Raw genomic sequence first — 16,113 nt, forward strand, 5'->3', positions numbered from 1 at the left:
CCTGCGCATCGGTTTTACTAAATGTCCCCCAATGACCGTTCACTGCAACATTTTATTTGATTACAGTAAGGTGGCATTTCCAGACGTCCGTTTCCTCAGACAATGGCAGCTCTGTGTCCCATCAAACTGGAACCTGCATCTTGTCCTTAATGAAGTTATTACTGCAATACAAGTGTAGCAAAGTGTAGTTGTAACGTTACCAACTGTGTATAGATGGTTTGTGATGACAAATGTGTGCGGAACGGAATCACATTTATCTTTGCACGCCTGAGTATTAGAGCAAGCTCTATCAGAGCCCTCTCGGTATGTCATGCAAGAGAAAACATGTTCCCCTGACTAGAATACAGGTCTACATAGCTGAAGGTGAATGTACAAAAATGGTTACACATACAACAAAAATCCTCCAAAAACATCATTATTACATTTACAAAAGACAGACAGAAACAAACTGTATAAACAGCAAACAGAATTATATGTTCCCTTTAAAATTGTGTGAGAGATATCTATACACTAATATAATAAGAACGTTGTGTCTGTCTGTTCCAAGCTGGCGCAAAAACTACTGAACCAATTTTCAAGAAAATCATTGTGTAGTGGAAACTAGTAGAAATAACCTGCACCTGGTTTCATCTCCATCCGTCACGTTAAAGACGGGCAATAACAGAAACAAAATGTATTGACATTATCAGTGTAAGAGAGAAGTGTGGCACCGTGCATGTGACCGGTAAGGAGTGGGGGGAGAGGGGCTTTGTGCCTGCGTTTGCTTGGCTAGGATAAGCTACATAGCAGTCTGAGCACAGGGCACACAGTGACATTGGTGTGAGTGGTGGGTGAAGGTGCTGCAGCCACCAGTCTGTATAGCGCTGCTGGTCACATGGCCACTCCCGCAACAGGGCCCCCATGCAACGCAATACAGCTAGAGCACTTTATATAAAAGAAAACGGTCAAAAAGCGATTCCATTGTGGGTGAAGCCGCAGGGGGCGGGAGAAGAGAGAGAATAATATATATATATATATATATATATATATATATATATATATATATATATATATATATATATATATATATATATATATATATATATATAGAACAGTGGAAGTCCGGCACTCCAAATCATCAGAAAAAACAGCTAGCCCAGGTGCCCGTCCTGAGGAAAAACTCATGGATAGCAGAAGAAAATATGAACGGCACTCCGGGACTGGTTAAAAATCACAGTATACCTTGAAAGTAGTTGCCAACTACTTTCAAGTATATATATATATATATATATATATATATATATATATATATATATATATATATATATATATATATATATATATGTTAAAAAAAACAAAACCTATTTGAGACAGTACAAGAAAAAAAAATTACTTCTGCCATTTGCTCCCTGGATAAGCACTGCGGCTTAGGCTGTTTAATGTGATAATTGATCCGGCCAGTAAGCTAAACAGCTCGCCCAGCAAGCTAACTGCAGCCACTCCTGTCCCATAGCTCTATTCCACCAACCCCCCTACCAGTGCTGAGATGAAGCAGAAGGCCTTCAGGTGAGGGACTGACTGCCCCCCTTGGTATCATCAGCCTATAGAGGGCGCCTCATATCCCATCCCGCTCAGATGTACCAGTGGGAGGGAGGAGAAATTCTTCTTGTAAACAGGCTTTGAAGTGATGTACATGGGAAACCGGCAAAAAAAAGGTCCTTCTTAAACATACAAAAACCCAATGAAAATAAATCAACAAGACCTGATGTATGACTGGACGGTAAAGGTCCCAGGATTAGGAGATCGCTATAGGACAAGCATTAGTATGAATCAGATATGCTACATTAATGATTTAGTAACTATGACTGGACACAACAAACCTGTGGTAGCATGGACTATGGATGTTGTTTCTGTTTGGAGTTTGGTTCCTGGCTTACAGATATGGTACCAGCCCACTACAAATATCAATGCTAATAAAATGTCCATCTTTACAATGTCTAGTGAAGGTTTTATAGTGTACACCAGGCCTGGCCAACCCCTGGCTCTCCAGCTGTTCTGAAATTACAAGTCCCAGCATGCTTTACAAGGTGATCACTGGGACAGTATGCTGGGACTTGTAGTTTCAAAACAGCTGGAGAGTCACGGGTTGGCCAGGCCTGGTGTACACAATGCCTACAGAGTGCAGGCAGCTATTTTGTGATCAGAACCAATAATCAGGCAATAAATTCACTAGTGATGAGTGACATTACTGAGGCATGCTTTGGGCCTCATGCCTCAGTACGTGTTCAAACCAAGGCTGAAACAAACTAGCCGCCAACTCATTTTTTTCTTTAAAAAAAAAATATCTCTTCATTTTATTTTACACATAAATCCAGCTAAAAACGTACTGATTGCATTACCTGATCCAAGGAAAAGAATCAGCCAAAGTCTTGTCCGCTAACCAATTAGAGTAGAACAACATTTCTGCATATGCAAAATTAGCGGGAGATTGACTTTACAACCGGAGGTCAAGAAGTCAATCCAGCTCTAACCACCCACAGCCCTTGAGAATGACTATAGCCAATGCAGGGGTTTGTCAGTGTAGACTTAAGGTCCCCAGACATCAGAGATTGGGGGGAGATGTATGAAGCCCAGAAGCGGTATCAGCGCAACCGCTTCTCCCCGATGTATGATTGGGGGTCTGGGCAGTAAATGACAGGGGCGCTATGCACCCGTCATTATCAGCGCTGCTATCTACAAGATAGCAGCGCCGACGGCAGGGCCATGTACGAATGGTCATAACGCATGCCCGTTCAGCCGGCTGTAGCTGTCGTTATCGACAGCTACAGCCTGGCGCTAGCCTATCCATACAGCAGGGACAGTGCTGTCCCTGCTGCGGCGGCTGTTGGCTCCAGGGCTCCACGCGGGGATCTCGCGATACTTGCGAGATCCCGTGCATGCTCAGTGGAGCCGGCCGGGACAGAGACACAGCGCGTCAGCACTAGGCTGATGCGCTGCTGTCTCTAGCGGGTAGCGCCGGAGGGGGAGTTAACGTTTACACATCTCATCGGTAGTGAGATGTGAGATGTTTATACATCTCATCGGTAGTGCTTCCTGCTTCGCCTCGGTAAAGAGGCGAAGCGTTATAGCGGCACGTTAAGTGCCGCTATAATACATCTACCCCATTGATTGCTACAATCGTGCAATTTGCAATCGATTGAAAAAGGGAAAAATTTTAATAACCAATCGATTGTGGCAATTCTGCAATCGATTGAAAAAGGGAAAGATTTTTATACACTATCGATTGCAAATTGCACGATTGCTGCAAATCAATCTGTGATGTATGGGGGCCTATATTGGGCAATAAAGTGGATGTTTTCCAGGTCTCCTCACAGAATCACAAGTGAAATAATTAGTTCCACCTGTGGATCTTTTAAAATGTGTCAGTGAGTAATGAGTACACCTGTGCACCTGCTGGGTGACCTGCAAAACATGAACTGTGTGGGGTCCTGAGGACAGAGTTTGAGAACCACTGCACTAGGAACTAGCGGCACCACTGGGGCAAGAGATGCAAAATGGGTGTGCCGGCAACACAGCCACTTTAACATAAGCTGTACCAATTATTGTAAATCCTGTGCTTCCAACATGTGCGTTTTTCTAATAAGAGCACCAGAGTTTAAGGAGAACAATCCTAAACTAAAAGAATAAACAGGAGCTGGTCTTATACAATGACAAAGTAGACACGGCAGCTTGACCCCCAGTACCCTGCCCCTGCAAAGAACGCATCCTGCCCCCGTTCTGGTCAATATAACTATTTTGGATTTAATTCTTGTTTCCACCTAGATCAGAGGGATTTATTATATATATCAGCAATTAAAATTCACAAGTTATGTTGCAGCTCCCATATCACTACAGCAGGGAAGATATGATATGAGACAGTGGGGCTGAGATAAAGTGGAGAAGTTGCTCAAAACAACCAGCTTCTAACGGTCATTTATGTAGCTCAGCCTGTCAAATGACAGCTAGGAGCTGATTGTTTGCTACTTAGGGGTTGATGTATCAAACAGTGAAAAGCGTGGAGAAGTGGACCAGTGGGGAAGTTGCCCATAGCAACCAATCAGCTGTGAGTAAATAACAGGCAGTAGCCGATTGGTTGCTATGGGCAACTTCTCCACGTTTTACACTGCTTGATACATAAACCCCTTTACCTCCTTCCAATATTTGATAAATCTCCCCCTTTGTCAGACTAAACTTTACAATCAATTGTCCCTTTTAGACTCAGACAGGCGAACTATAAGAGCCTTCAGTCGTGTTACAGAAGAGACGTTCGGTGAGATAGAAACCAGTGCCTCCCGTATGCTGAAAATCGTTTCGGAAACAGTCTGTACATCTGATATTCTATATATAAAAATGGGATACGTTCAGTATCCCAACAGAGAGGAAGCCGGTGATGAGAATACAGATGCCGGATTCCCGTCACCTGTCATAATCCCGCCACTGGCATCCCGAAGGTAAGTAGCAGGGTTGGGGAGATGGTTAGGGTTAGGCACTAGGGGGGATGGTTAGGTTTAGGCACTAGGAGGGAGGTTAGGTTCAGGCACCAGGTAGGGAGAGGGGTTAGGATACCTACCGATAGCTGTCGGTATCCTAAACCGGTCGGGATGCCGGTGTCGGGATTTGGACCACCGGAATCCTGAGCGCCGGGCATACTGTACCCAACCCATAGCAGATCTGCATCTCATTAGTAAATCTTTTATACAAAATCAACTTAGTCCTATTTGCTTTAGAAAAAAGGGTAAAAGCTTAAAAGCTTGTTCTCAAACAGCTCTACCAATGCACGGTTATCAGCGCAGCCACGAGCACACGTGCCGACATGTTCTACTTACTGATTTTCCTGTAACCAAGACAAGAAGGGCATTGTAGAACACCATCATTTTCTAACCAAGAAGTCACTGCATTCTGAAGTTACTATGCTTTCAGCATTACATAGTACAGTCACTATGTGAAGTCAGGGGAGAAGGTGGCATTCACTTTCCTTATAAGAAAACAGCTGTGGTGTAAATATCCTGTCTGACAATGACTGAGTTGTTGTTGACACCCAAGGACAGCAATACACCTTTGAGAGCCATTGGTTTCCACATGTGATTAAGGGGCAGATTTATCAAAGCTAGCTTGGAGAGAGAGCCAACCAATCAGCTCCTGTCATTTTTTAAACAAAACCTGCAAAATTACAGTTAGGAGCCGATTGGCTGGTACTTTATCTCTCTCCAAGCTTTGATAAATCTGCCCCTAGTGCTTTTACATTCTGTGCTGAGTAAACAAAACCCATTAAATTACGTTACAGTAAATTTATTTTAAAAACTGTGTGCATTGTACACATTGCTATAGAAGACCTCCTGAAAGAAAGCCGTTATGCTTCAGTAGAGGACACGACACTTACATTGGTACATAAACTGGGATAGGCGTTAGGATGGGCTTAAAATATATATGAAGACTTTATATAATGTGCAAGGTTCCAATATGGCAGCCATGACAATGTAAACATTTAAAATTGCAGAACCAAGTTTAAAGTGTAGCTCTTGCCTCATGCAATGGAGGCAGCCATATTGAGGCCTGATCCAGAACGGACGACCAAGTAATTATCAAATTACCCATAAATGACTGTTCCATAGATATGCAGCCCATCGACTAGTGATGTCGCCGAGCCACTGCGCAATATTGGTGATGTCGCTGCCGAACAGGCTGCGTTCTCTCAGGCATCCATTTAAGCACAAAATGGCTACCACCACTGTGTGTAGGCATGCCGCTGTACTTAAGACTCGGTCAATGGGAGAGAACAGCATCCCATGGCTTAATGTTAAACACATTTGGTCTGTTTTGTAAATAAATAGGCAAGGTTTTCCTGCATTTGTTAATTAAAACCCCTTAACTTACTACCAAAGGTCTGCTATGCATCGGAAAGGACAACATAGCAAGGGGCTCATCTTAGGTCAGGGAAACCGGATAGAAACCTGCAGGCTGAAACAAGCAGACAGAAGGGACGTAGCGGTAACAATACATTTAAACCCAGAATTACAGTGTTTCCATTATAAAATAAAGAATAGAAAAACAAGTAAATATGAAGTATGCGCTGGAGATACTTTATCCCCACATGACTTGAATGCATCTGCGACGAACGTCGTCATCCTTCCCATTCAAAGATTTCCTGGACTTTGAGGAAAACCTGGAACAGAAAAGTGAGCAAGTGCTTTAACACCAATGACACTGGGCCACTAGTTACACTATCCACCTTCTATCACTAACTCTCACAGGTCCCTCCAATTGTTTTATTTGGTCAGAAGTTGCTGCTAACTGGACAAATGGCCGATGCATGACATTCTGGTTCAACGTATATGGTTATGGGGGTAATGGTAAAAAGAAGAGTGTGTTGTTAAAGAGGGGTGTAACAATCTAAAATATTCAGTAATAACACACATGCCCCGTTTAATAAATCTATTCACTGGGTTTTCAATATTACATGAAGCCAACAGAGCTTGATTGTGGACAAGTTCTAAAACCCCCTCCCATCAAAGCAACACCTCCACATAACTGTCCCACATCATTTATAACCCCCCCATACCTATCCCACATCATTACACCTCCACGTACCTATCCCACATCATTACACCTCCACGTACCTATCCCACATTACACCTCCACGTACCTGTCCCACATCATTACACCTCCACGTACCTGTGCCACATCATTACACCTCCACGTACCTGTGCCACATCATTACACCTCCACGTACCTGTCCCACATCGTTACACCTCCACGTACCTGTGCCACATCGTTACACCTCCACGTACCTGTGCCACATCGTTACACCTCCACGTACCTGTGCCACATCATTACACCTCCACGTACCTGTGCCACATCATTACACCTCCACGTACCTGTGCCACATCATTTATAACCCCCCCATACCTATCCCAAATCATTTACACCCCTCCCCATACCTGTCCCACATCATTACACCTCCCCATACCTGTCCCACATCATTACACCTCCACGTACCTGTGCCACATCATTTACAACCCTCCCGTACCTGTGCCGAGTAATTTACAACCCCCACATTCCTGTCCTGCGTCATTTACAACCCCCACGTACCTGTCCCGCGTCATTTCCAACCCCCACGTACCTGTCCCGCGCCATTTACAACCCCCACGTACCTGTCCCACATCTTTTACACCCCCACATACCTGTCCCAGGTTAGTTACACCCCCACATACCTGTCCCACATCATTTAACCCATTAATGAGCTTTTTAGAGAAATTTACCTGATAAATGTATTAATTGGCCAAATTATGCCATGTAAACCCCTCCCAAGGGCAACATTATTCATTGGGAGGAGTGTACCAACATTTTTACCTTAAAATAAAGATTTTCTCTGCCTTTTTTCCTGCTCAGGGGTGAGCGCACAAATAACGTGAACTTCCTCTGAAAAGTCAATGCGCGTTTGGAATTGAATTGCAAATGGAATTCGCAGTGAGAACAGCTCATAGGACCCAACTCGCACCTAATTGGATTAACCCTTTAGAAGGAGTTCACCAAGAGAATATCAAATACAAAGTTATACTTGTCTTCAGGGCGATGCTCCCTCTATTGAAATGTCCAGTACTAGTCTTATATCGCTTCTCTGGTCTGTCACATTGCCTTTTTACCTACCTGATCTACAGAATGGGAGGCATCAACTTTTCGAACTTTTCCTATTTTCTCATACAGGTCTATGATGGGCCGGGTGGACTGAAGGTATGTCTGAATCCTGGAACAAAGGAAATGCTCCCTGAGATTTCCATTTATAGGTTTATTCTCACACATACACACATCTCTACAGAGGCAATCTGGATCATTTACTCTTGTCATGCCTATATGATGCCACAATATAGCAGCATGCACAATTTTATAGCACACACTTAGACTTATCTAAGGTGCACCTGTCACAGTGGGGTAACCATTATTACATGACAGCCTATCGCTTCTTTAAGACTTCATTTTGTGAACCAATCGGCTGCAGTCTCATGACTATTGGTTTAGCTGACAAAATGTCTGCCCAAACTGTGTATAAAGAACAAATGCTCTTTAATAAGGAGGGTGAAGAGCTTTAGTTACCGCTTTTCTAAGCTCTCCCTGTTGTCATCGCTTCTTCCGCTGCTCTTCCCTCGTTCCAAGCAACGGCCGATGCAAGTCTAAGGTAAAGGATACACAGAAGCGAGTTCGGACATTACTATGAAAGCATGTGATTGATCCATATAAAATTATACATGAAAGCACGATTGCATATCCCTATCCCATCCAGCACAAATAACAGCCACATCCTACAGAGCTTCTATTGCCCGATCAAGGTGCTTCATAGTGTGATCTGATCTGTAGGCTGTTATCCTTTACATCACAGGTTCTCAAACTCGGTCCTCAGGACCCCAAACAGTGCATGTTTTCTAGGTCTCCTCACAGAATCACATTAGCTCCACCTGTGGATCTTTTAAAATGTGTCAGGGAGTAATGAATACACCTATGCACCTGCTGGGTGACCTGTGAACTGTGTGGGGTCCTGAGGACAGAGTTTGAGAACCGCTGCTTTGCATGATGGTGCAGAGAACTTGGAACACACTCATCCAGAGCCAATGTACAGATGTTCACTCATTCGTGAAGGTTTATTACTGTTCAGCAGAGGACTAACTTCGCACAGCATGCAAAAGGGCAACTATATTAGGATTGGTTTTATGTTGCCAGTTCAGACATCTGTTTACTGTGCAGTTGTGTGTACAGATGTGTCCCTGCTCATCTAGCCTCAATGCAGCGCGATATGCCTGGTGTGAGTGAGCAGTCAGGTCCCGCACAACACTGCTAGCGTCGGGTGTTTTTTTGCCGAAAAAGCGTCTGAGTAGCAATGGCATGCACCAGGAGACGGAATCGGTATGATGCATGGCTGGCGGTTCAAATCCCAGCAGCGGCAGCCCGACAGAGGAGGAAATCCTGATCATCCCCAGATAAGTATAAACTAACCTAATTTTACCCCCTAACCCTCCTTTAGGGTGCCAAACCATAACCTCCCCCCCTGTGCCTAACCCTAATCCCCCCTGTAAGTGCCTAAACCTAACCTCCCCCCGGGGGTGCCTAACCGTCCCTCCCCCTAGCCTAACCCTAAGTCCCCCCCAAGAGCCCTAAACCTAAAAGTCCCCCCCCCACGCAGCTGTCCGCACCAAGCATCCCTTCGATCAGGATGCCGGGCGCTGGTCTCCCGGCGTCGGTAAAATGACAGGCGTCTAAATTTAGACGCCTGTCATTTAACCCTCACCGGGATTAAGTAGTCTAGAAGCCGGCGGTCGGCATTCCGTCCGCCGGCTTCATAAACGTATACCCAGGAGACTGTGCCAATTAATTTGATATGTGACACTTGTATATCTGTGCGCTACGGAGACTGTAAATGGAACTTGGTGTGGAAAAAGGCTGCGGCTGCTGCATCCTAGCACTTCACATGCTGACTGATAGTCGCACACAGATATACAAGTGTCACATATCAAATTAACCAATCACAGTCTCCTCGTGCATCCTAGTAGCATCACACTGCGACAGACGCATTTTCGTCAAAACAAAGAAGCAAAAAAAGACGCCTGGGGCCAGCAGTCTCAGGGGACCAGGCGCGGTGAGAGGGGATGTTTTGGCGCGACGGCAGCAAAGAGGAGTGAGCACACACCTGTAGGTGACAGGTATTGTATGCGGATCCCGCTCACAAGAGCCATCTATTCAGATGCTGCGCCATGTCCATCTGGCACTCTGCTCGCACCTGTTGCCCATCATCACAGGTCAATTTGCAAACTGGATGTAAACATCGCCAAAACGATCTAACGCGGTGTGTAAATGTGCAGACGTTTGTTACCAATACAAACACAAAACACACAAAAAATACCCGGAAAAGGTAAAGCAGTTCCAGCAAGTGATATTATTGATCCTGCACCTTGTACAAGCAGAGACGTGTACAGATAAGTGCTGTGAAATAGGAGAAGGCAATCACATAGGCGTAAAGCCAATTTCACCCTGGCTGCAATAATTGCAGAAAAAGGCGTCAATCTTCAGTATGTGATGGGGAAGCTGATATTCATTACTCAAGACACAGCACATTCAGGTATATTAGTACTAAAAGGTTCATTTGAATCACAATTTGAAAAATCCAGGTTGTTTAGATCAATACAAAAGTTGAAAACATAAGTAGCTTTATATACACAGCCAACAAGAACATTCACATTGCTTCCTTACTCGTGGCACACCAGTCATCCAGCACCTGCCTGTCTAGTAAGAGACTCAGACATTACATACTTCATAGTATAAAATGCATGATAAAAAGCACAAGACCTTCCGTACTGTAGGTGGACACATGCAATGTATGGTGACTGTTACATATACAAGATGCCTTATCATACTTGCTAAACAGGTTTTGGTGACCAGTTAACATTTTTATAAATCATAGCCATTGTCCAGCAATTGCTAGGGCCACACTGAAATCTTCTTGTACTAGACCAGTGTTGGCTAACCCTGACACTCCAGCTGTTGTGGAACTATATATCCCAGCATGCCCTGCCACATTTTTAGCATGCCCTAATAGCAAAACTGTAGCAGTGCATGCTGGGTTATGTAGTTCCATAACAGCTGGATTGTCAAGGTTAGCCAACACTGTACTAGACCATACTGAGGCTCTCTAGGTAACCGACCGGCCAGACCTGACAATCTGCGTGTCCTACCTCATTATCGCAATCAAAGAAGAGAACAAAGGACACCTCTGCCTTCCCAGTCATTGTCCTGTCCCAGCCTTGTAGGTTGTCCTCGTTTCTGGGGAAACCATCGATGAGGAATTTGTTCTTGTCTGCGTTGGCTGCCATAGTTAGCTCCATTGCCTGCAAGTTAAAATGAGCGTAAGTGATGGGAATAAGGTCCGTTCACCACGGCACCACTCTTCAATGGGATGAGTCATTTAGTCATTTAACATAACATCTGTAGGACTGTAGAACATTCTGCTAGTTCTAGATATGGATCAAGTTAATGAAAGCCACATATTCCATTAAGCCCATATTGGAAGGATCATAGCAGCAAGAGCTAATTAACATTACATGAATTTGGTAGAGCAAATGATGTAGTGTCAAGTATTCTAGTGATACATTTAGGGATATTTCTATTAGGTTATGTCATTTGCAAAAACGTTTCTGTTTAAAACGTATTTAAAGCTATTTACTAACATTGGTGCAAAAGTGCTTAATAATAGTAACCCAGAACAGCCAGACTTCATTGCCCTAACTTGCACTAGATCACTCACAACCAATGTACGAATGGCTGCTATGGTTTTTTGGGGAATTGCGTTCTTAGACCTAATTCTGTCACTGTTGTGATGAAGATACAAAAACTGCACTGCAATAATATATTAACAATTAAAAATTTCTATAGGTTCAACCCCTGAAGCAGCGTGATGATTTTTACCCTCATAGCAACTGCATCCTAAACGCTACAGAGACTTGCATCGTTACAGCTGTGAAGTGTCTTACAGAGGAGTATTTCCATCCACACAGCCTGTCAGTCACCCACTCCAGTAATACTTACCCTTTGCAGCAGGCTGATTGTAATCTCAACCGGAACGATCTTCCCGTCTTTTATGTACGTCTCAATGAGCTCTCCATACTGAGAGCCTGGCCTTTTCCTTTCATCACGAAGCAGGTCGCCGGCTGACAGATGGGTGTAGCCATACTTCTAAAAATTGAAATTAATATTTTTTTTTTTTTTAGTCATGATGCCTTAAAAGGAAAATAAAAATATATGAAGTGCTGAGTAGCCTTGGACATCAGACATGTACCATAACTATTAAGTATTCCCATTTCTCTTCAACCCCATCACAACAACATAGTACTGGGTCGGTAAACCGAGAACTTTACAGAGCATGCTCAACAGTACACGACTTTACTGGGAGGAAGATGGTGAGCAGGGGTGAAGTTTCTTCAAAGGTCTTTTTTTCCCCGTGGAAAAGGTAAAAGGGGCCCATACATCAACAATAATCTGCCAAATTCTGCGTTGTGCCAATTATTTGGTAAAAAAAAAAAAAAAATCAATCCGTTGTATCCACAAATTGCTGATTCCGACCAAAATATGATCAGAATCGGCTAAATAAAATTTCCAACCTGTTGTATTTTGCTGATTTTTTTTTTTAACAAAATCATGAGCAAAAACGCAGAATTGGGCCGAATGATTGTTGGTGTATCGGCCCCATAATAAAGGCAATGGTATTGGAGGTAGAACTAGTAAAATAGCTGTTGCATTATATTTGTAATTATAGAACCTGCTCGTGCTTTTGCACTACTGGGAACAACTTTTAGTTCCTTACAGAATGATCTGTTGCACACCGTGTGTTTAGGATGCATGTTTAATTTAAAGTCTCATTCTACTTCTGGGAAATGTGGCTTTTCCTTGTAATTTGGAAATGCAAACCGTTTTGTTCTAGGTCTTTCACCAACAGCAGATCTGTCATTAGAGTCTGAAATGAGGCCACGATTTAAAAAATCTTTCCAGATTGCTGCACAGCCGTCTTAAAATGTGCTTTTCATTCTCAAATTTATTTTTTAAACAAATTAAAAAAATATAATGTAGAATAGTGCATAACGGTCATCCTGTATTCTTCATAATTGGTCAATGGTGTTAGAGATATCATCATACAGCTATCAACATATTAGCATTAGAGGATAATTAGGTTTTCATTTTTTTTATCCTACCTTTCCGATTATAAATAACCCCGCCTCCTACCTTTCCGATTATAAATAACCCCGCCTCCTACCTTGTCGATCATAAATAACCCCGCCTCCTACCTTGCCAGTCATAGAAAACTCCACCTCCTACATTGCCGATCATAAATAACCCCGCCTCCTACCTTGCCAGTCATAAATAACCCCGCCTCCTACCTTGCCAGTCATAAATAACCCCGCCTCCTACCTTGTCGATCATAAATAACCCCACCTCCTACCTTGCCGATCATAAATAACCCTGCCTCCTACCTTGCCGATCATAAATAATCCCGCCTCCTACCTTGCCGATCATAAATAACCCCGCCTCCTACCTTGCCGATCATAAATAACTCCACCTACCCATTCTCCCTTCATTGTGCAGAGTTTTGTTGCCATATTGAGGAACCAGTTTTCCTAAACAGCAAATCACTTTTTAGCAGAGAGTTACTCATATTATATAGTACAAATAATTTTAATATAGCAACCGTATCACTGGGAAACATTATTTGAATGAAGATTTAAAATAGATATACTATTATAAAGGACAATATTAACGGGATGCAATAGGGAAGCCGGCTGACATTATACTGACAGCCGGCTTCCCGACTGTCATATCCTGGCGAGGGTGAAATGCCCGGCCGTCGGTATTTCATACCGATTCCATATTAACACAAGGGGAACTGAGACATGAACAGGATCATTTTCAGAGAGAAGGTGTTGTCCACACTGTTTCCAGCCTCATCCATAATTATACTATTTTTAACATAGGCTGATCTCTACACAACTGTTGGACACACAGAGTGTTCCTCCAATATGCAGCTAATGTTTGATGCTGCAGTGTGTGCAAGCAAATACAGATCTCGTGATGGAAGTACCAGACTGGCATTGTAACCCATGTGCTCAAAGGATTGTTGCCACACACATCCCATTACGTAGTAAGTTTTCTTTTGCCAAGTGTTACTGAGTTACTGGCACTTAACCACATCTGTGTGAAGCAGTCACTAGTGACCTATGATGAAACAGTAATAATAAGGTACTATTGCCTAAAACAAGCATTGCCCAGAATCAGTGTCTGTACTATGTTACACACAAGCAGATTCCACTACTTCATGACAGTTTGAGGTTTCATTCCTGACACACCCTACAGAACACTGGAGACGAGATGAACTTTGCAAGTAGGAATTAGTGCTGAAATAGCTGACAGTATGATAGCTGCAGCTGGACTGAAGGTCCCTGACAAATGTGTAACTATAACTACCAAGTAACAATATAAAAGATAACTAGTCCAAGGAATAATAATAATAATCAGGCAGCTTATTTCTTTGTCATCAGTGGACACATCAATAAACAAAACAAAAAAAAGTTAGACTACTTATGTATTGTTTAAAATATCACTAACTTCTATAATTTAAAAAGTAATTTAAAGTGCAGTGTGAGGTATAACTTAGGTGCCCAGTCAGCATGGGGAAGGTTTGGTAGAGTGCTTGGGGTATGCAGTCGGGATGCCGACGGTCTAAATGCCGACTGTCGGTATCCCGACTGTCTAATCCCAGCAAGGGTCTAATGACAGGCCTCGAAATCCCGACACTTGTCATTTTACCTACGCCGGGAGCCCGGCATCCCGATCGAAGGAAAGCTGGGCGTGGAGAGCTGTGGGTTAGGGGCTCCCGGCGGAGACTTAGGGTTAGGCAGCTCCACGGAGGGTTAGGCTAGGGGAGGGGGGGGTTAGGCACTCCCCGGGGAGACTTAGGTTTAGGCTGCGGGGAAGGGGGGGCGTTAGGTTTAGGCACTTACAGGGGGGTTATGCACCCCTAAGGGAGGCTTAGGGTAGGGAATTAGTAGGGATCTTCATCCCTGCCAGGCTTCCGCTGTCAGGATTTGAACCGCCAGCCATGCAACCGGCAGTAAATCATACTGATTCCGGGCTTGGGGTCAGCCCATCTGTTGCATGAAAAAAATGTTAATATGATTCTTGGCATGCTAATGTGGAACTACAAGTCCCATAAGAACCTGCTATATATAAAGCAATGGGGACAATAACACAGAGCAAACGTTTGTCAGAAAGCCCTTAAGTTGTTTTGGACAACTGACATATAAACGTATAACATAGGATTCACATAGCACTTACACACCTATACATAAAGCAACGTGGAAGGGGATTTACCATGGTATCACTGACACATTCAGACCCCCATAGAGGATGAATATGGGGCAGTCAGGGATTGCTGGGACTAGCAGTTCCCCAGCAGCTGAGCCATAGCTTGCTGTACAGGATAATGGTAGCGAGTGATAGTAATTGGGAATCAGTGACCCCTTTCTATAGCTGCAGCCTACAAGCTCCCATCTCACTCACCTCTACTATCTTCTCACACTGGGTGCCCTTCCCAGCCCCGGGACCGCCGAGAACGAACACAACCAGGGGCTTCATGACGGCGCTGAGCAAAGAGCGGGCAGATAGTGCAGGAGGGAAGCGGGACAGGGCGCCCAGGGCACGGAACAGCATACAGAGGGAGGAGAAAGCCGGCAGCCTGCTGAGGTGTCACTGGCAGGAAGTGACAGCACCACCACTGCGCTGACCCCCCCTTGATTGGTCAAATCCTTCGTCAATCATCTCATGAAGTACTTACAACCAGCGCCTTCGTAACGATTGGTATTTGCCAATACTGTGATTCAACAGAAGCCATGATGGTTGCGGGCAGTTGCCCTTCCACCTTATCAGTAGACTTGCAAAAAAAGTTGCAAATGATCCTGAATGTGTTATGGAAAGTATGTATAGAATCAAATTGAAATACATTTACTTGTCATAGATGACATAAGAAAACCGTACTTTATTATTAGATTTTATTGATGTTTCCAGCAAGCTTACATTGTTTTACAAATTACACTTTTGCAGCTGTTTAAAATTCATTTTATTATACTTCCCAATATTAAATCATGTGGAATTGGGACATATAAGCCTCACTTACAATCAGCAGGAACCATACTTGCCTACTTTTGAAAATGCATTTCAGGGAGATTGTGAAAGCATCACCTATGAGCGCGGCGGTAAAGTGGGCGTGTACTGCTACATCTGAGAGGCGTGTCATAACATTTATTTACATCCACATGTAAACGAGCCCCAAAGCAGTTAGTAAGATCTACTTGTTGATATTGATGAATTGAAAACACACTGATACCTCTCAGAAAATGCATGTAACCATAGGGATCATTGTGCCTTATAACCAATGCAGGGAAATTATACTAATGATCCCATTTGAATGTATATATTTCATAGTTGCCGACATTCAGCTTCCTCCTTCCAGGAGGGAGCTGAATGCCTGCCAACAGCAGGGGACGTGGCTGGGCAATGGGTCCATAT

At 43.7% G+C, this 16,113-nt stretch overlaps 1 protein-coding gene across 1 annotated transcript; it reads right to left on the bottom strand.

Annotated features, from left to right (window-relative positions):
* Positions 1-3,101: 3,101 nt before the first annotated feature.
* CMPK1 (cytidine/uridine monophosphate kinase 1) lies at positions 3,102-15,332 on the bottom strand. The gene is made up of 6 exons (XM_088479305.1): positions 15,109-15,332; positions 11,587-11,733; positions 10,737-10,889; positions 8,110-8,186; positions 7,666-7,762; positions 3,102-6,181 (listed from the first exon to the last, which is right to left on the bottom strand). Exons 1-6 carry the CDS (start codon positions 15,256-15,258, stop codon positions 6,140-6,142), a joined length of 666 nt encoding a protein of 221 aa, XP_088335431.1. The 5' UTR covers positions 15,259-15,332; the 3' UTR covers positions 3,102-6,139.
* Positions 15,333-16,113: the final 781 nt, after the last annotated feature.

This window comes from Taudactylus pleione, unplaced genomic scaffold, assembly GCF_031769625.1.
Source record: "Taudactylus pleione unplaced genomic scaffold, aTauple2 ptg000230l, whole genome shotgun sequence".
NCBI classification, from domain to species: domain Eukaryota; kingdom Metazoa; phylum Chordata; class Amphibia; order Anura; family Myobatrachidae; genus Taudactylus; species Taudactylus pleione.